Source organism: Dioscorea cayenensis, chromosome 17, assembly GCF_009730915.1.
Source record: "Dioscorea cayenensis subsp. rotundata cultivar TDr96_F1 chromosome 17, TDr96_F1_v2_PseudoChromosome.rev07_lg8_w22 25.fasta, whole genome shotgun sequence".
NCBI classification, from domain to species: Eukaryota; Viridiplantae; Streptophyta; class Magnoliopsida; order Dioscoreales; family Dioscoreaceae; genus Dioscorea; species Dioscorea cayenensis.
In genome coordinates this window covers 19,393,217-19,413,021 of record NC_052487.1, presented here as the reverse complement: position 1 = coordinate 19,413,021, position 19,805 = coordinate 19,393,217, and the positions used below count along the sequence as shown (strand labels likewise).

Below are 19,805 nucleotides of genomic sequence, written 5' to 3'. Positions count from 1 at the left end.
ATGTTGCACAATGAATTCAAACACCAAAATTAATAAATGTTCATTAACACAAAAATTGCGTTCATGAATCTGATTTTTATTTATTTCATCTGATTTTTATTGTAAATATCTATAGAAGTGCACATCATCAAATCTAATAATAAGGTTGTAATTAATTATAATTATTCACGCTTACATTATTTACATAAAAGAAATCATGAATATGGTGTGTGTGTGTGTGTGTGTGTGTTGGAAAAGTACAATGTTGAAGTTTGATGTGGTGTGTGAAATAATTGATCACAAAATCAAAATGGGGCCCTAAATTGGGACCTTGTTTTGATGCAATTATAGTAATGTTTATTTTATGATTTTTTATGTCTCTTGATCACAATCCAAAAGGTTGGAAATTAGACGCTTTTGAATATTAGCATAACATTAAGACAGTATTTAAATGAATATTTTCTTTTAGGTGATTGTTTTAATTGACAAATTTTTTATTGTCTGAAATAGTGGCACATCAAAATTAGTGTTACCTTCCTTTTTAATGACAATGGTATATATATATATATATATAATTATTGAATGCCTTTTAATTTATGATATAGAGGCCAAAATATTGGGCAATTAAGAAATAACACACTCTACTGATGGACATAACCAAAATAATAATATTCACATGAATGTAAGACATTGTTAGAAAACTAAATAAATTTGTTAAGATAACTGGTAGTTAACTTTATAAAAAGAACGAATCTCTTCAAATGGAGAATTGTAAAAAATGAAGAAATAAGCTTTAAAAAAAAAATAGTAGAAGCTTTACAATATGATATATTTGATTTGATTTTTGAAAAATTGATGTGGAAGGGAAAGTTTGCTAATCTCAAATAGTTTGGATTAATGACTAGTTAATTGTTGCATCAATATCTAATGTCATGGAAATAACTAAATTATGTCGTAACAATTCATCTATGGACATTCATAGATAATAAATCCCATGGACATCCATTATCAACCATCTGGATCCCCGATCTCAACGTCCCAATAATAATGAACAATGTTTAATACAATAACAAGTACGATAATTATTTTTGAAACAAGACTAATAAATAGTATTATTGTTCATCAATTTCGCTTTTTTGATCGCTATCCAACAATTAATAATTGAGATCCATGATTTTTTATCTACTGGATATTTATAGAGGATGGTTTCTTTTATATATATATATATATATATATATATATCCGTCTTTTGGAAGTCAATGATATGACAAAGCACTGAAAACAAGCTCGATGAGCGAGCTTTATGCTCTCACCATAGTGGATTTTTGATGTTCAATTTTAAATCACCATCGACCTTAGATCAAAAATTATTGTGTAATAATTCAATCAATGTAAATATAAGTTTAAAATATAAAATTATGAAAAGTTAAATTGGAAGAATCGTGTTACAGCTCTTTTGAAACCATGAAGGTATAAAAAAATCAATTTTTATCCAAATACATGTCTTGTTTTTAGTCAATGAAAATAAAAAAATATTGTTTCATAATAAATATACTTTAACAAAAATTAAACTCAATCCATAAAAAAGATATCAGTACATGTTTAAAATCGTAATTCTGTTGTTTTTCTTTTGCTATTTTGACACCAATGACAAATTTATCTTTTTAACAAAAATTAAATCAAGAATAATTTATTTATAGTAATTTTTATTTTTATAAATTATATATATATATATATATATATTTTTGAGGTAGGATAACAAATGACCAACCCTCGGGGAGCGTATCGCGAATGGGGAATTCTTACAACATCTTCATCCTCTTGAAATTGAGAAGCGCGATTTATAAATTATATATATAAACTTTCATAAAAATCTTCATCCATATCAATCGTGTATAAAGATAAAAATATTCTCAAATGTTTTTCTAAAAACTACACTATAATAATAATAACAAAAAAACAATAGCAGCAGCAATAATAATAATAATAATAATAATAATAATAATAATAATAATAATACATTATACAACGATTATCTTTATACAGAAAAAGCACGAAATTAATAAATCTTCTTCAAATTATAGTTCAAGTCCACCGTCTGATTTCCAGGCGGTGGCGCCCATCGATGATTCAATCTGAGCCGTTCAAAGAGTTACAATGTCGAGAAACGTGGTATGATCTGATGGACAGCTGAGATTGATCTCCCACAAGATCTTTCCAATCTGAGCCATTCAAAGAATTCCAATGTTGAGAAATGTGGTATGATCTCATGGACAGCTGAGATTGATTTCCTATAAGATCTTTTTCAATCTGAACCGTTCAAAGAGTTACAATGTCGAGAAATGTGCTATGATCTCATGGACAGCTGAGATTGATTTCCTATAAGATCTTTTCAATCTGAACCGTTCAAAGTGTTACAATCTCGAGGAACGAGATATGATCTGATGGACAGTTTGGATTGATTTCCTACAAAAATTCTCCCCAATCGGAGCCGTTGAAATATTTTTCAATCTCGAGGAATGAGATGACCAGATGGACGACTGAGATTGATTTCAAAGGAGAGGTTCTCTGATTAAGCCCGAGCAGTCGGGTAAACAGGGAGAACAAGAAGCTCGTTCTCGATCTCGAGCCGTCTCCATCTCCGCTTCCGATATCTAGGGTTTCGCCGCTCCCGATCATGTACCGAGCTGCAGCTTCTCTCAACGCTTTCAAGGTCAGTGCTTGTGGAAAACCCTAATCGCACCATTTGTCGATCCATTTCTGTCTGTATTTTCATTTTCCGATATGTTATTGGTGTTCTGTAGCTCTGTTGTTCTGGATCTAGGTTTTTTTAGGTTATATTCTGAGGTTTTTTGAGGGAATTTTCGCTGATTGGAAGTGTGTCCCTTGATTTAGTTCAGTAGGTGTAGAAAGGAATTAATGTGACGATGTTTCGTTTCAACTTATAATCTTGGATTATGGACTAATTTTTGGTGTATATCGTCGTCGTAGTTTTTGATCTCGATGTTTATAAGAATATGTTTAGATGCATTTAGTATGTGATTTTTGTATTAGATTAGAATCAGGTGCTTTCTTTTTCACTGTGTACTTCCCAATGTAAAAATTATAAATTGAAATCCTTGAGTGGATTGAGGACAATTAGCAATGAAGCAATGGATAGAGAATTAGCTTTATCTGTTAAGCTTGCGGTGAAAAGAAGGGGATAGGGTATTTCTACATTGAAAAATGATGAAATGCATGGAGTAAAATATTGTCTTTTCTTCTTAGATTTTTTTTTTCTTCAAAAGAGATTGTTTGACACTTCATTTGTGAAATGTGAACCACAAGATTGGATGTTTTATGGAATAGGTCTAAAAATTTTGGTGGTAAAAGTTCACTAGATAGAGAAGTTGACCAAGATTTTGTAATTTGCTGCCAAACCTATTCTAATTCAAACTGCTTGGAATTGGATGATGGGGATCACCGAATTGCCTTCTTTTTGGAACATAAAGTTAAATTAGAGAAGGTTTTTTCATTTTACTTTTGGCGCATATATAGCACTAGGTAACTGCTGCAGTTTATCTGAAGCATCTTATCGTTGACAATTCGTGTACACAGCGCCATGCAGGCGATACCAGGGTGTGTGGCCCTGCTGCTCGATTTGCCAGCACAAGCATTGCAAAAAGGTCCTCTGGTGGATTCTTCAGTTGGCTCACAGGAGAGAAGTCCAGTCAGCTTCCTGCCTTAGATTTTCCTCTTCCAGGTGTTACCCTCCCTCCTCCGCTTCCTGATCATGTAGAGCCAGGAAAGACAAAGATCACAACTCTTCCAAATGGTGCCAAGATCGCCTCAGAAACATCACCAGTATGTTTTCATGTTATCATCTGACCAATTAGACATTTGTTTCTTGTTTTTATCTAATATATGTTTTGATTATCATTGTTTGTGCTTGGATATTGGTTAGAATCCTGCTGCGTCAATAGGAGTATATGTTGACTGTGGTTCAATATATGAAACTCCTGCTTCTTTTTGGGGCCTCTCATCTGTTGGAGAGAATGGCCTTCAAGAGCACAACAAACAGGAGTCATCTGCGGATTGTGCGCGAAGTAGAAGCTATTGGAGGCAATGTTAGTGCATCTGCCTCTCGCGAACAGATGGGTTATACTTATGATGCTCTTAAAACATACATGCCTGAGATGGTAGAGGTGCTTATTGACTGTGTCAGGAATCCTGCCTTCCTTGATTGGGAAGTCAATGAGCAGGTATTTAGTCTCTAGAATTATCATTTCTAAACATAGCTGTTGACTATTTCAGTTCTCTTAATTAGGCATCCCTTGGTATACTGCAGCTTCAGAAACTGAAGGCAGAGATTGGAGAAGCTGCAAACAATCCTCAGGGTTTGCTCTTAGAGGCTCTTCATTCTGCTGGGTACTCTGGTGCACTGGCAAATCCTCTGGTTGCTCCAGAATCTGCAATTAATAGATTAAATAGTAACATTTTGGAGGAATTTGTTGCTGTATGACTTCTCCTTTTGCAATAATGAACTAATGTCTCTAACAATTGTGGTTTGTTTTGTTAATTCTCTCTTGTGGTTATTTTCCAACTTTGCAAAATGCAGGAGAACTACACTGCTTCCCGCATTGTGCTAGCAGCATCTGGCGTGGACCATGATGAGTTAGTTTCAATAGCTGAGCCTCTTTTGTCTGATCTTCCCAAGGTCGCTCGTGTTATGGAGCCAATGTCCGTGTATGTTGGAGGTGAATATAGATGCCAGGCGGATTCGGGGGTGCGTCCTAACTCATTTGTGTGTTCTCTTTCCTTTTACAACTTCCTTTCACATTTCTGAAGTTTCTGCTTCTCAACAGAAGACGCATCTCGCCATTGCTTTTGAGGTTCCTGGTGGTTGGCTTAATGAGAAGGATGCCATGACCCTTACTGTTCTTCAGGTCAAAATTTTTTTTATTCAATGATAAGTGGTCTAATTAGTGTTGGATCCAAATATTATTTCATTTAACTGGCCTCTTTGAAAAATTCCATGATGCCATCCATACTGATGCTCCTTGTTTGATTTTTATGACTCAGATGCTTATGGGAGGTGGTGGCTCTTTTTCTGCTGGAGGCCCGGGCAAAGGGATGCATTCTCGGCTATGTAAGCACACCCACAATATTACAATTTTGAGCATTGCAGAATATGCTGAACAAGATAATTGAGAACTTCCTCTGTATCTGAATGTAACTTTTGGAATCATGCTCATGAGCAGATAGGCGGGTCTTGAATGAGTTCCAACAGATTGAGTCTTACTCTGCTTTCAATAGTATCTACAACTATACAGGCATTTTTTGGAATTCATGCAACTACGGTAGGGATAATCCTATTTGCTTCTCTTATGGCATTATGCTTATTTCAACTATATTTTTGGTTGTGTGCTAATTGTAGAATTTGTGTTGACAATCGATGTTTTTTGTAGTTCATCTATTGTTGACCACATTATGTGATTTCTTATATTTTTCTGTTTGTCTCTAATTTGTGGCTTCTGAGATCTATATAAGCGAATGCTGATTGTAGTTGTCATGAAGCAAATCATCCAAGGATTTTATTAATCTTGTTATAGGGACATCAATATGATAGATCCAGAGAATACAGCTGCCTTGGATTCTATTAATCTGTTCTGATTTTTCATTGAAGCAATTTTGGAGCTCTCTGAATTCCTGTTTGCTTGGATTTTGTTGTCAGATTACAGATTCCCTATTAGTTTCTAATTTAAGATCCAGTGCAGGGCCATTTCAGGAATGACTGTTTGTGATATTCTTAGATGTACCATTGGAAATAACTTATGTTTCGTTCCTATAGAATAAGGCAGTGCAATTTATGGGATCACTGCTTGAAAAAAACTTGTGCCAAATGGCTTTTGTTCTGCGGTTGCAGTGTATGTATAAGCAAGCTGAGGTAGAAAATGGTTCTATCATATGATATATCTGAGTCATTGCAGTATTAAAAATGGGATCTCTCCATAAGCAGGTGCAGGGATTTTCAATATATGTAAAACATTTCTGCACTATAAACCAAGTAACCACACATTGAAGTCTTGTTAGAAAGTTATCAAGCACAGTTCTCTCAAACACAATATCATACGTAAATTTCAGCATGGCATGTATATGTTGTGACTTTAGGGATAGCTTAGTGGTGTCACTGCCTGATTCATCAACTTATTTATTCTATAACTTCCTTTAGCTCTATGCAGTACCTATTCCATGGTCCATTGGTTCTACATGGGAAAATGGCCATCCTTATGAATAAATAGATGCTTTCTGTTACAATAATTGCTTTACTTAAAAAATGCGCTTAATTCTTTCCATCTGGTTATGCAAAACAAATGAAGTGATGTTTCATCTAGTTTTGCTCCTCTGTCCGCGGAAATTGACATTTTGCTTCCAATGGATGGCTTTAATCAGGGTCCAGATTTTGTTAATAAAGCTGTTGATTTGGCAGCTAGAGAACTTGTTGCAGTTGCAACTCCTGGCCAAGGTTTGGTTTTGACCACTGCTATGTTCTTTTCCTTGGTTGTTGAGAGCAATCCTTAATTTTTAGTTCTTGCAGTTGAACAGGTAGAACTTGACCGTGCCAAAGCATCAACCAAGTCTGCAGTTTTGATGAACCTCGAATCAAGAGTACGCTATTCACCAATTTTATTCTCTCCCTATGGTGCTGATTGGTATTTTTGGTTGTTAATAGTTGATTGTATTTCCATTTTCCAGATGGTAGCATCAGAAGATATTGGGCGCCAAATCTTGACATATGGCGAGAGGTTTCTCTATCCCTATAAAACATGAACTTACAGTTGCATTTCATGTCTAGATGGTAATGATTTTCTCGTCATGAATTCACAATGCAGGAAACCTATCGAACATTTCTTGAAAATGTTAGATGAAATTACACTGAAAGATATTGCATCACTTGCAGAGAAGTTAATTTCATCCCCGCTCACAATGGCTTCTTGGGGAGATGGTATGCTGAATATCTTATTGATGCTAGAACTTTCATTAATCTTATTAGTGTGTGTGTCTCTAACTTGGCCGCCTTCTTTTCTGTAGTTATCCATGTTCCCAGTTATGAATCTGTTAGCGGGAAGTTCCGATCAAGGTAAATTACCCCAAGGCCTGATGAATGTATAATCTTCTGCAATTTTGAAGGCCCTCCTTGGCTACAATATTTGCAACTGAAAAATAAATCAATTGATCGAGAGAATTAGCCCTCTCTCGGCATTGAACCTTGATTCATTTTGGTATTTTATTGTATCTCCTTTGCCAACCCTTTTAACCGTTATGGAACTTTTGATGAGTTATGATATAAACTTGTGTAGCACCAAAGGATAACTAAACTCGCATCATTCTAATGTTTTTTGATGTTTGGGATAAACTTAAGAAGCATGAAATTCCAAATTGGTATTCTTGCACCATGCACTGGCAATTGGTTATTCTCTTGTGATCTCTGATAGGTTCACGTAACTTGGAGGATGAGAAGGTACGGTAGCAAACATTCCAGAGGGGATTAAAAAAAATCTAGGGAAAAAAATTGCATATAATGATATAAACCCTTTGAGGAGTACATCATATACAATTTCTGGCCTTCTAGTATATTTTTTTATTATTTCATAATTTTTACCATATTTAATTAAAAAAATGTGGAATATAGAGATAAATGGTTATTTTTTTAGAAATTAGATGGACGATTAGGGCTGTTTCTGAGGTTGTATACATTAACAAAAGGAAAAAAAGGAAATTCTATAATTTGAAACCTTATTTTACACAATAATCACCCCTTGATAAATGATAAAAAAACAAACTAATGTTTGCTTACAACCTAGCACTTACAATGAATCCCTGAACTTATGGATTCAAATTACGAACAAAGGAACAGTTTTTAAAAACCAAGATTAATCCCTAAACTTGTTAACTCAATGGGATTTTATAAATTCAATGGGATTAAGAACAAAGGAACTGCCTGTAAAAATTAAGATGGCGAAACATAATATCACTTTTCGGTAAATGATGCACGAAAAACATCATTTAAGGCTTTCCTTCACAAAGGTAACCTCAGCACCTGAAGATGATGAGAGAAGACATCTATCCTGATCCGTTTCATCAGCAGTGATGATTGAGAAAGATTCAGATCCATCTTCTAAGAACATCAAAAAATAGAAAAAAACTTTTGATAAGTAATAACAGAACTTTATTTATCCAGTCTAATAAAGCACCCAACTTACAGTTGCAACTTTGTAAAGACTACTAACTATAACTGACAAAATAAATTCAAGCAACCAGAGTTTGAGTTCACAAACCTGAGAATGCATGGTAGTCATGTATCTGTTTAACTGCTGGTAACTGAAGGCTTTCAGGTAGAAGACAGTTGCACATTGCACCTGAAAGAAATTTGTAGTATTAACCTTCATGCTGGTCGCAGTATAAGAACAACCTTGTCAAATAGAGAAAGTAAAAAATTTAATGAAGAAAAATGTACAGCTTTCACTTAGAATTTGAAAAAGATAGAAACATAGTGCTTGAAAGCCTAGCTGTTAATTCTATCATTAAAAAAAAAAGTCAAAGAAATGAAAAAGAACTTAAATATTTAACTGGACACGACATAAAATCTATGGTACTCAAGAAACAACACTGATAATGAAAAATTTAGAGCATGAACAGACATGGCTAAACAATTTAAATGTTCAGTTGCTAAGGGCTTACCTAAGCGAGCAAGCCGGTTGACCCATCCAGGAATTGGTTTGCCTATTAATTTTGAGCTTACATCATTTGTAAAATGATTGCAGTTTTTGGAGATAAGGTGATATGTATCGCCATGATAGTCGGAGGCCAATTGCTCCATGAATGTATGTGTTTCGGAAGGAGACAAACTAATACAACCCAATGTGATGGAGCGCCTGTAGACAAAGCCTGGACAGTTCTTTGGCTCCACCTCAAACACTCCTGTAACTGGGAAATCATGGGCTCCAAAACCATATTCCAATCCATGAACTGTCACAACAAAGTAAAAATTGAAAATCAACTCACAATTTCACAGTACTCCTCAAAGAGAAGTAGGGCCCTTTCTGAAATATCTGTTAAATGAGAGAAAAAAAACAATAAATTTCATTCTTAATCAATTAGAAATGGACTTCAATATGACAGCCTTTAAATCTGTTAACTTGAAGGAGTACCATACATGTGTACATCTGTATTTTTCCACGGATAGTGAATAATGACTCCATAAATAAAATAGATTGAAAACCATATTCTCTAAAGTGAGCAGGGTACATTGTCTTGCTCATGTGACAATCAACTACCAGCAATGCAGAAAGTAAAAAATTTCTGGAAATTAAAGCAATAAAAAGCGTTAGAATGTCTACCAACCACTAAAACACATATTACTTGAAAGAAGATAACAATATTAACTTACTGAAACTTAGAAACTATATTACACATGCAAGGCTATATATAAACCACCAGTTTGTCTGGCAAATTTAATTACCTCAGAGGCAATGCTAATGCACAGATGTCTTTACATCTTAAGCTTAGCTATTCAAGGTGATAGTTTGCAGCATGATTGAGCGAAACTCGTGCTAGAAGTTTCTATTTTTTTCCCACCAAAATACATCACACATTTATAATTCTCAACATGTCACTCAGGTGACGCAGCTTTAACTCTGCTCATAACTTCATGTACCAATTTAGACTGAGGTAACTAGATGAAGGAATCCAAGTAGAAACTACTTTAGGCTCTTCTCAAGTTACTTCAAATAAAAAGGTATTTTTCTTCTCAAGAGGTTCTGAGGGTGATCGACAGAGATATGCCCTCATTCTCCACCAAACAACATTTTAGGGTATCTCTCCCATTACCGCTTCTAGAACATCCAAGTCTATGACTATTTGGACTTGCAGACTTTGCAAATAGGTGAATCTAAGTAGGCATGGTTAGGTGAAACAAGGTCAAGATAATGGAAAGTATCAGAGAGGCAGTGCCATTGTGCATGTCTACTTAGAACTAGACCATGGATTGATTTGAAAAATGCATCACAAAACAAACCAGAATTATATTATTATTAGCTCGCAAAGAAAACAAAATTTATAAGTTCATGGTATTGTGGATAAACAGAGATAAATCCCACCTATACTTCCAATGGACATTGATTACCATTCATATTCCCTCTTCCCCTTCTTTCACTCCATATTAACTATTTGTGCTTGAATCAAGCATTGAAATTATTAACACAGGGAATAAACATAAGTAGAGAAAAATTAAGACAACATGCCTGCATCCTCTCCTTTAGCACATTAAAAAAAAAAATCTCATCCAAGTAATTATCATTACCATCATCATTACTGTATCATTTACCATTCAAAGCTATGATTACTGATTTATCTTTTTAAAAGTTGATGCAAATAGGTCCACTCCTTTTTTTTCACTGATACTTTGTGGGATTTGCTTTGCATTTATCTTTAACAGGTTATGTACCTAATCAAAGTCCTCACTTATGAACTAGTTCTTCTTCTGTCATGCTAAACTAAGTGCTAAGCCTGCAGCATGCTAAATCTAGGAATAAAATGAACCTCATTACTCTCAGCTACCCTCATCAGCATGGGAAGATATCAAAATCAAATATTTCCTCCTCTGAGATCTACTTGTGAAGTAAACTAAAACTATGTCCTTGTGAAAAATTGCAACTGATTCTCTAAGTTATTCTTAATCTCAATCATATGCAAATTCACAACTTCAAACCAACACTCACATCATTCATTCAAAAACAAAAAAAACAAAAAAAAAACAAAAAACTCTAAATTTAACAAATAATAGAACAAATTTGCCCAAGTATCGATCTGAACTATGGTTGAAAACCACAAAGAAACCAGCAAGAAACAAAAAGGATCTCAAATCTAACAACAATAACAACGATTTCCATCAAAACTCACTTTCAATCCCCGAATGAAAGATACCGAGGCCGAACCAGTACATGTAGTTGTTCAAAGGAGTGAGATCGTAGACATTGAGCACCACCGGCGTGCCACCGAGGGCTTCAACGGAAGAACGCGAGCTGGAAGAGAAGAGGGACCCCATAAACCCTAGAAACAAACCCTAGATTCTCGCAATTTGGGGATTTGGGGCTTGTGAAAGGGATCTTTTCAGTTCAAGATCGGAGTTCAAAAATGGCGGAACACAACCTTCCGCTCAATCATAGAGTTGTGGGTGCTGGACCACGATAACACCCGCGAGACACCAGTAATGGTTCAAATTGGACAAGCATCTACCTTATTTATTTGGCTACTAACACACGTGGCAATGACGTATGGTACGGAGTTTGGACTAATTCGAATATACCATTCGCACAAATAGTCTGTGAAGAATTAACAGAGGTAAGGAATGGTGTGCTAGTCTAACAGTATTCACTTATTGTGGTAATTGAGAGGTTCTGTATTATTACAATTTACGTTGAGAGTCTGTAAAAGTTTTATGTAGGGATTATCTTTTATTCTTCTTTTCAGAATTATATGTATTTCTATATCTACTTATCATTTATTTTATTATTTATTAAAATTATAAAAAAAAAAACACGGATAAAATAAAAAATTAAAAAAATATATGTATAAATAAGGTGTGCATCAATTAGAGTGGTTTATTGATCCTTAAAAATTTATTAATTTATCCAAACTTCGCATTTACATAGTATTGGATTGTATGTGTATAGTATTATAATAGTACTATCGATCTTAAAATTTGATTTTTGTTACAACTGCCTACTGTAATGGTTGGTTGTTAAACCATTTGCTTTGTTCTAACCTTTTATAAATCTCATAATATTTATAATAATTAAAAGAGGAAAATTCTATAGTATTTTTTTAAATGATTGTGAAATTAATAGAAAATTTTAGTAAATTAAATAAAAATTAAAAGAGTGCCAATTAAGAGAATATTTTGCTGCGCTTCTGCAAGTGGAGACCTTTCCCTAGTAGTGTTCAGTCTTTCCCCTTTTCAGTTTCGGGTTTTTGTTTATTTTTGTTTTGGAACCACTACTAGTGATGTTGTTTCTATTTTTGTCTAAGTTCTACTCTTGGTTGATGTTGTTTGTTTTGCTTTTGTTTGCTCCCGTTTGTTGTTTTGTTTTGTTTTGTTCATATTTAGTTATTTGTAATATGTTTTTTTATGTATTTGCGATTTATCCATTTAAAAAAAAAACATATTTCAAATATTAGGTTTGGGAAAAAAAATTATTTGAATTGATAGAAGTTATATATATATATATATATATAAGCCATATAGCCCAAACAGTATAATGAATAGTATTCAAATCATATCCCTACATCCAAAATGATTAATTGGGTGTTGTTTATGTTTTTTTTCCCCTAAGAGGTGCTTGCAAATCAACCTCAATGGTTGTCTGATTCGTTGAGTTTCTGTGGCGATCGAATGGATAAAGTGGGAGAATTGTACATCGCAATTTTTTTTTACTGTACATAGATTCTCATACTTTTATTCCACTTTTGCATTGTTTATAGCATTATCAAACAAGTATTGTTGAAGTCATTATTCACAAAATAGTTGGTTCGAAGCCATTGGATTCAAATTCAATGGTTGATAAAGGACATTCATAGAATGGTTTGAAACCAACGATTAATAAGGGACGCCCGTAGAATGGTTATCTACGAATGCTTGGATAGATTGATCCTCATATATATATATATATATATATATATGTTTTTACCAATGTTGTTAAAACAGGGTTGAACTGGACTCACAAGCATAGGTGGTCTGGTTTTCCCTAAAAAATCAGTTTGGCTAAAAATCAGTGCTCAACAGTGTGAATCAGGAGGTTCAATTGCAAGCAAGATGAACCAGGCTCAGTTCACAAGGTTGAACTGACATCATTAAATACTTAGATTTACAATTTTTTTAATTGAAAATGAAAGGTCAAACTTCAAAGCAAATCTTACGTGGGACCAAGGAGAGCCATAAAAGACATAGCAGTATATTAAAAGTAATGGGTTTCTGTAAAAACATGTGAAAACCAGAATTATAAACTAGATTTTCATTAGAGCTTAAGACTGTACATTGAATCTCCTTGATTGAGATATCTCATGATTTTTTTTTTGAGACTTTACTTTTGTGTGGTGTCTATTTAATTTTTTAATATTTTCATTTCTTTACGAAGTTATTTGGTATGATATTTATATATCTTGTGAGATTTTGAATTTAAATATTATACAAGACTTATTTTGTTTGATATCTTATATGCATTTGGCTTAAAAGTTAACTTATTATTTTTTAATATTTTATATTTTATAAATTCAGGTTCAATCCGGTTCAACTACAACTAACCTCTCAACCCTTTTATCTTTGTCAGGTTTAATAGTCCGGTACAATTCAAACTACCTAGGTTTTTATTGGGAATTGCCTAATTTTTTATTTGATCAAGATTCATCGTTTGAACGGTCAGGATTGATTCCCTTTATTACAGTATTCCCCCTTCCGTCAATTCGGAACTCACGCTCTCAATCACTTTCAGGCTTTGCTTGGATGGGGGGTTTTTGGAGGTAGGGTAAAGGAAGGGTTTTTAAAAACCCATGCTTGGGGAGGGGGTTTTAAGGGGAGGTAAGGGTTGGGGAGGGTTGGTGGAGGTTTTAAAACCCCCATTTTACTCAAGTTTCTCAACACTCCAAATTGGAGGGTTGGGGAGGTTTTAGAGTTGGTATTTTTTAGGTTTGACAAAAATACCTTTGTAAGTTTCAAATAATTCCAAACATTATTTAACTTATATTTTTCAGTGAATGAGAGGAAGCTTCAATCTTGTTCTAATTTCCTTCTTTTCCTTCCGCTAGGGTTCCGAAGAACGCCCTCGCCGCCGTCGCTGTCGCCGCCGCCTCGGAGCCACCGGAGTTGCTGAACATCCTCGGAGCCGTTGTCGCCGTCGCTCAAGGTATTTATCTACAGTTGATCTCTCTTTGCTTGTCATTTGGGTTGATGAAGTCATTAGTTTGACATCCAGTTTATGGAACCTGTTAGTCTTCTGACTTTGCTGTCAATGCTGAGCTGAATACTTTGGTTTGTTGCTACAAATTTCTTAGTCATCTCTGCGTGTTCTCAAATTAGTGGTTTGTTTGTATTACCATTCTTTTATTATTCTTTTTTATCCATAGATTATATCTTTGAATGAGATCCAGTTGCAACAAATTCTGAGTCTCTGGGATTACTTCACAGTGTGCAGGCTACGAGAAAAGTACTCATTATAAATTTCTTTTCTTTGGCAATATTATTATGTTTTTTGGAATATTATGGATTTCATTGAATATCCATGAATATGTAGCTTTGCTTTGCATTGATTCCAGTTACAACCTTTAGCCTCAAATGCATGTCATCTGTACATAGTCTGCTTGATGGTGTTTCTTACTGATGCATATCTGACAAGTAATTACTGTACTACTAAAACAAGACGTCTGTGCACTTCCTAATGTTTCCATCATAATTCATGATTCTTGCATAGAACTTCAATAATAACACTCATGTGACCTACATATAACTGAGAGTCCAAGAACTGGATTTCAATGCTTTTCTCACTTGTGTTACTTTGTTAGTTTATTAGAAGATGGCTAACTCTTTATTGTTCTGATCAAATAATTACAATCCATATCCATCACATTTAGGCCGTTGAAGCCACCTTGAGATATTTGGCTTGTTTGTTAGCATAATGCAGACTTGTTATCCACTAGAATTGACCCAGTGATTATTGAATATTGTTGGAAGGACACATTTGCAAACACATGTATTCCGGTTTTGATATGATTGACGTATACCTTCAATCCTCTCAAATGTTATTATGAGAACAAATAATTAGGACTTTGATGTTTCACATTTAATTGAAGAAGTTTCAAAATTCAAACTATGTCATGCCTAATAATGATAGCTTAATGACCATGTTATGATCATATTTATGACCATAGCTTTTATTTGAAGCATCCGCTTTTCCTTTTTGATAATAATTGATTGTTTTGATCCTTATACTTGCCATCTTCTTGGTGGTTGATTTCTCATTGCCGACTTTTGCTATATGGCCAATTCTTCCAAGAATTTGTTTCATTTGGTGTTACGTCGATTAAACTAAGTAGTATCTAGTTCAAGTACAATGAGACCCACTTGTTCATTTTGCATAAAATAATAATAATTTATAATCCTCAACATATCGCCTATAAATGTTAATAAACTCATCACATTTCATTAATTTTTATTTTATTTTTCTTTGTATATTTAAATTTTTTGTCATGATAAGATAATAAATAATTATTTCAAGTTCTATAAAAAATATTATTCATCAACGTATCTTCCAATTGGTTAGGTTCTTAAAATCTTTAGAATGAAACGAAGTAGGCTTATTTAGCTAATTTCTATTCTATCTTGTGTATATTTAAATAGAGTTTCATGATAAAACAATAACAACAAATTACTATTATTAATTTTTTTTGTATTTTTGAAATTTTATATGATAACAATCACAGTTACTTGATTAATTGAATAGTCAATTACTTAGATTATTTGAAGTCAACTATTATTTGCATTTTAATTAATTGAATAGTAATTTACCTTTTATTTTGCAGTTAGTATTACTTTTCCTTCATACATATTTTATTTGCATTTTAATTAATAAATTTGTTATGTTTAGATGGACGATGAAAACCAAATGTTGGCTAAACTTCTATTGGCCCTAATTACATTGAACGGTCAGTTTATAAAACTGCTACACTTACATCAACTAGTAACAATTGAGTTCATCACCATCATAATTGGTTGGTATGCTAGACGTAGGGATGAACTTACTAGATGCCAAATCCCACGTGAAGTCCAGCTTGAAGCAGATCGAGCACGAGATGGGTTAATGTCACATTTACTTACAAGTAATTTATATCATAACATGATACGTATGAGTCATGGAGCCCTTCAAGGATTGTGTGACATGTTAGTAAGAGAAGGAGGTCTTAGACCATCAAGACAAGTTACCGTTGAGGAACAAATTGCGAAAAGACTATACCTATTAGGTCATAATGTTTCGCACCGTGAATTATCCTTCTTTTTCAGGCGTTCCGGTGAGACTATTTTTCGTCATTTTCACAATGTGTTGCAAGCTATTGTAGAGTTGGAGAGTAAAATCTTAAAACAACCCTATGGTACACAAATTCCTTCTAAAATATTCAACACCACTAGATTTTATCCATACTTTAAGGTAACAAATTATACTTATTAAATTATAAATTTAGTATGAATGTGTGTATGTTGAAAATGAAAATTTTAAATTATTTTACAGAACTGTGTCGGTGCTATTGATGTTATACATATTCGTGTAAAAGTTTCTAATACAGAAGCTCCCAAGTATCGTGGGAGAAAAAAAATACCCAACACAGAATATTTTTGCTGCATACACATTTGATATGAAATTCACATATGTGTTACATGGTTGGGAAGGTACTGCATCTGACTCAAGGATTATGAAGGATGTCTTAAGTAGAACATGCCCTCTTAAAATTCCAGAAGGTACTTATGAGTACATATAATATTACATAAACACAAGAAATGCTATATAACAAAGTTTGTTTTATGTCTAGGGAAATATTATCTAGTTGATGCTGGCTTTATGTTGCGACGTGGACTTATAACACCTTATAGGGGGGAGTGATATCACTTGAAAGAGTACTCACGGAATCCACCTCGAAATGCAAGGGAATTTTTAATCTTCGACACGCGTCTTTGCGCAACGCTATTGAACGAGCATTTGGTGTTGTTAAGAAGCATTTCCCTATAATTGGAAGTTCTACAGAGCCTCATTATGGTTTGGAAACACAAAAGAAGATTATTTTTGCATGTTGTATCTTACACAATTATTTAATGTGTGCGGATCCTGATGATGATATACTTGCACAAGTTGATACTGAACTTGCAGAGGAAGCACCAGAGGAACATTATATCAGTCGGAAAAATACTGAAGAAACCATGGAAGGAGAGTTAATTAGAGATGCTATTGCAGTTGAAATGTGGCTTAATTATAATGAATAATTTCCGTTATAGAAGTGTTTTCATGTTGTCTTAATGTATGTTTTGTTATATTAACTAGTTGATACTTATTTGTATCGTTTTGAATTTAATGTATGGCTTGTATGGATTCTTTTGTTATAGTATTAATTACAATGCAAACTTAATAGTATTAATTGCAACATGAATTTAATGTGTGGTCATTTATGTATGTACATATATGCTCTTAATGGAGGTGTATATATAAAGATACTAATTTTGTTTTTTGTTATTGTAGTTTGAGATATGCCAAGGAGAAAAACAAATACAAATGCTCATGATGGAAATGCCATGTGTGTTTGGAACTTTAGTATGGATGATGCTTTAAGTGATGCATACTTGCATCAACAAACAATGAGCAATAGAGTTGGCGGCACCTTCACAACACATGCATTAGATAACATCGTCAATGAGTTAAAGGGAAAATTTCCAGAGAAGACAATAGATAAGGAGAAGGCTCAAAACCGAATGAAAAACATTAAAAGAGCATTTACTAGATGCTATGATATTTTCAAAAACGGGATGAGTGGATTTGTTTGGAATCCAACAAAGGAAATGTGGGATGTTGAACTGGAAGTATGGCAACACTTAATTAAGGTAATTTTTTTTTCCTTTGTTTAACAAATAGAAGTGTAAGTTAATGTTTATATTATTAGATATAATATTTTTACCATTTCTTCATGTGCATGCCAAACCAGAAGCAGCAGAGTGGATGAATAAGAGTATTAGAAACTATGAGAAGTTGGTTCAACTTTATGGACAAGATAGAGCGACGGGGCAACATGCTGAGACTGCATCTGAAATGAGGCAACGACAACGTCAAAATTCAATGAATTTATCTGGTGGTTCTTGTTCAGGTGCGATTGATGACATTGATTTTATGGTTTCCCAAAACATAGCAAACCTAGAGAATTTGGGGGACAATGAAAACATAGAAATTCATGATGATGAACTTGGAGATGAAGCATCCCCCGAAGTTCCAAGTTCTTCTAGGTCGAGAAGGTTAGAAGATCTTATAGTCGGGATGACAATGGCAAGTTTTTCTAGGGAGGTGGAAACGATGTCTCAATGCATTTGTTCAATCAACGATGGCAATAGTTGAAGTATCAAAAGAATGTGTTGAATGTGACCAACAATATTTTTGAACACATTTGGTCAAAAACACAAACTCAATTAAAAGGCGTCGATGTATGGGCTAGTGCTTGTGAATTTAGGGTTCTCACAACCTTTTTCTCGAACAAAAGCTTACTTATTCCTCATCAATGATTCCAAGATGTTGGAAGGTATAATGGGATGTCCAAATAAACATCGCAAATCTTTATTGTTGACTTCAATGGGTTATGATCGAGAACCACATGAATGAAAAAACAAAAGGTAAACATTTATCGTTGGCGAAAATTTTCCTTTTGCGTACTTGTGAATATTAGACATTGTACTAATTATTATCTTCTTATTTGTTACAGACTTAAACAAGTGCGAAGTAGTAGACAATCTTGAATTTGACAATATTTTTGTTAATGTCTACAAGTGTGTTTTTTTGCCAATGTTGTAATGGTAAAACCAAGGGGTATTTTTATTTATTGTAATGGCAAAACAAATTACTTGCAAATGTTGTAATACCAAAACCAAGTGGGAGAATTTTCTTATTTTCATCACTTTTGTTGATTTATAATTGTGTTTCTATTTGATTTGTATTAATAATGCTTAGAGTTGTGTGTGATAGTGAATTGTCATATATCACAAATTGCTAGGTTGTCATGTGACTCTATTTTGTTGAACATGCACTGGACATACAAATTGCTAGGTTGTCATATATTATTTGCAAATGTTGTAATGACAAATTATAATGAGAATTGCTAGGTTGGTATGTGTTTCTATTTTTGTTCAACACGAGATGCACATACAAATTGCTTTTCTTTGTTTGTGGTGCCGAAAGGAAGTATGGCAATGTTGGTTATGGTGGTTGTGATGTAGCAATTTGTATGTAACTATAATTTCTTTTTTCATAATATAAAATAATAATAATAAATAAATAAATAATGACAAAAAATAGAGAGTTATATAAATTGGGAAATATTACGTAATCTATTAATAATATTGTTTAATCTTTTTCTCACTTAGTCTAACTATAATTTAAAAAATTAATAAAATAATAATAATAATTAAATAATAATTAAAAAAATAGAGTTATATAAATTGAGAAATATTACTTAATCTATTAATGATATTGTTTAATCTCTGTCTCACGTAGTCTAACTATAAAAAATAAAGAGTTATATAAATTGAGAAATATTACTTAACTATTAATGATATTGTTTAATCTCTTCCTCACTTATTTTTTAACTATAATTAAAAATAAATAATAAAATAATAATAATAATAATAATAATAATAGTAATAATACATAAATAATGATAAAGAAATGAAGCATTATATAAATTGAGAAATATTACTTAAGTTATTAATAATATTATTTAATTAATTTTATTATTGTAAATGAAATATAATCACATTGTCTTTTTATTAAATACAAAATTAATATAATAATATACTCTATGTGACTTTTTATATTCACAAACCTCCCAACCAAACACAATAAGATTTCAAGACCTTCCATTACTTTACTTCAATCCAAGTAAAATATGGTTCATAACATTTCTCTACCTTTCTTTACTCTATCTTAGACCTGTCCAAGGGCCGGGCTACCCGCCCGAGCCCGAAGACCCGCCCGAAAAATGGGAGGGCTTCG

The 19,805-nt window shown here is 33.3% G+C and overlaps 2 protein-coding genes across 3 annotated transcripts; one reads left to right on the top strand and one right to left on the bottom strand.

Moving 5' to 3' along the window:
- Nucleotides 1-2,583: 2,583 nt before the first annotated feature.
- Nucleotides 2,584-7,391, top strand: LOC120280968 (mitochondrial-processing peptidase subunit alpha-like). Its single transcript, XM_039287931.1, is given in 15 exon segments — nucleotides 2,584-2,692; nucleotides 3,577-3,822; nucleotides 3,923-3,982; nucleotides 3,984-4,220; nucleotides 4,307-4,474; nucleotides 4,577-4,744; nucleotides 4,824-4,904; nucleotides 5,041-5,107; nucleotides 5,220-5,296; nucleotides 5,298-5,318; nucleotides 6,412-6,484; nucleotides 6,557-6,627; nucleotides 6,715-6,764; nucleotides 6,852-6,964; nucleotides 7,051-7,391. Coding segments are annotated over 15 exon segments (1,521 nt in total). The 5' UTR covers nucleotides 2,584-2,656; the 3' UTR covers nucleotides 7,104-7,391.
- Nucleotides 7,392-7,800: 409 nt separating this feature from the next.
- On the bottom strand, nucleotides 7,801-11,219 carry LOC120280052 (deSI-like protein At4g17486). Of its 2 annotated transcripts, none has more exons than XM_039286754.1 (4): nucleotides 10,921-11,219; nucleotides 8,701-8,988; nucleotides 8,298-8,378; nucleotides 7,801-8,137 (listed from the first exon to the last, which is right to left on the bottom strand). In XM_039286754.1, the coding sequence occupies exons 1-4, from the start codon at nucleotides 11,063-11,065 to the stop codon at nucleotides 8,022-8,024; spliced, it is 630 nt and encodes a 209-aa protein (XP_039142688.1). In that variant the 5' UTR covers nucleotides 11,066-11,219; the 3' UTR covers nucleotides 7,801-8,021. The 2 variants fall into 2 exon arrangements, with proteins under 2 accessions (XP_039142688.1, XP_039142689.1); XM_039286755.1 differs by having other exon boundaries at nucleotides 7,801-8,134.
- Nucleotides 11,220-19,805: the final 8,586 nt, after the last annotated feature.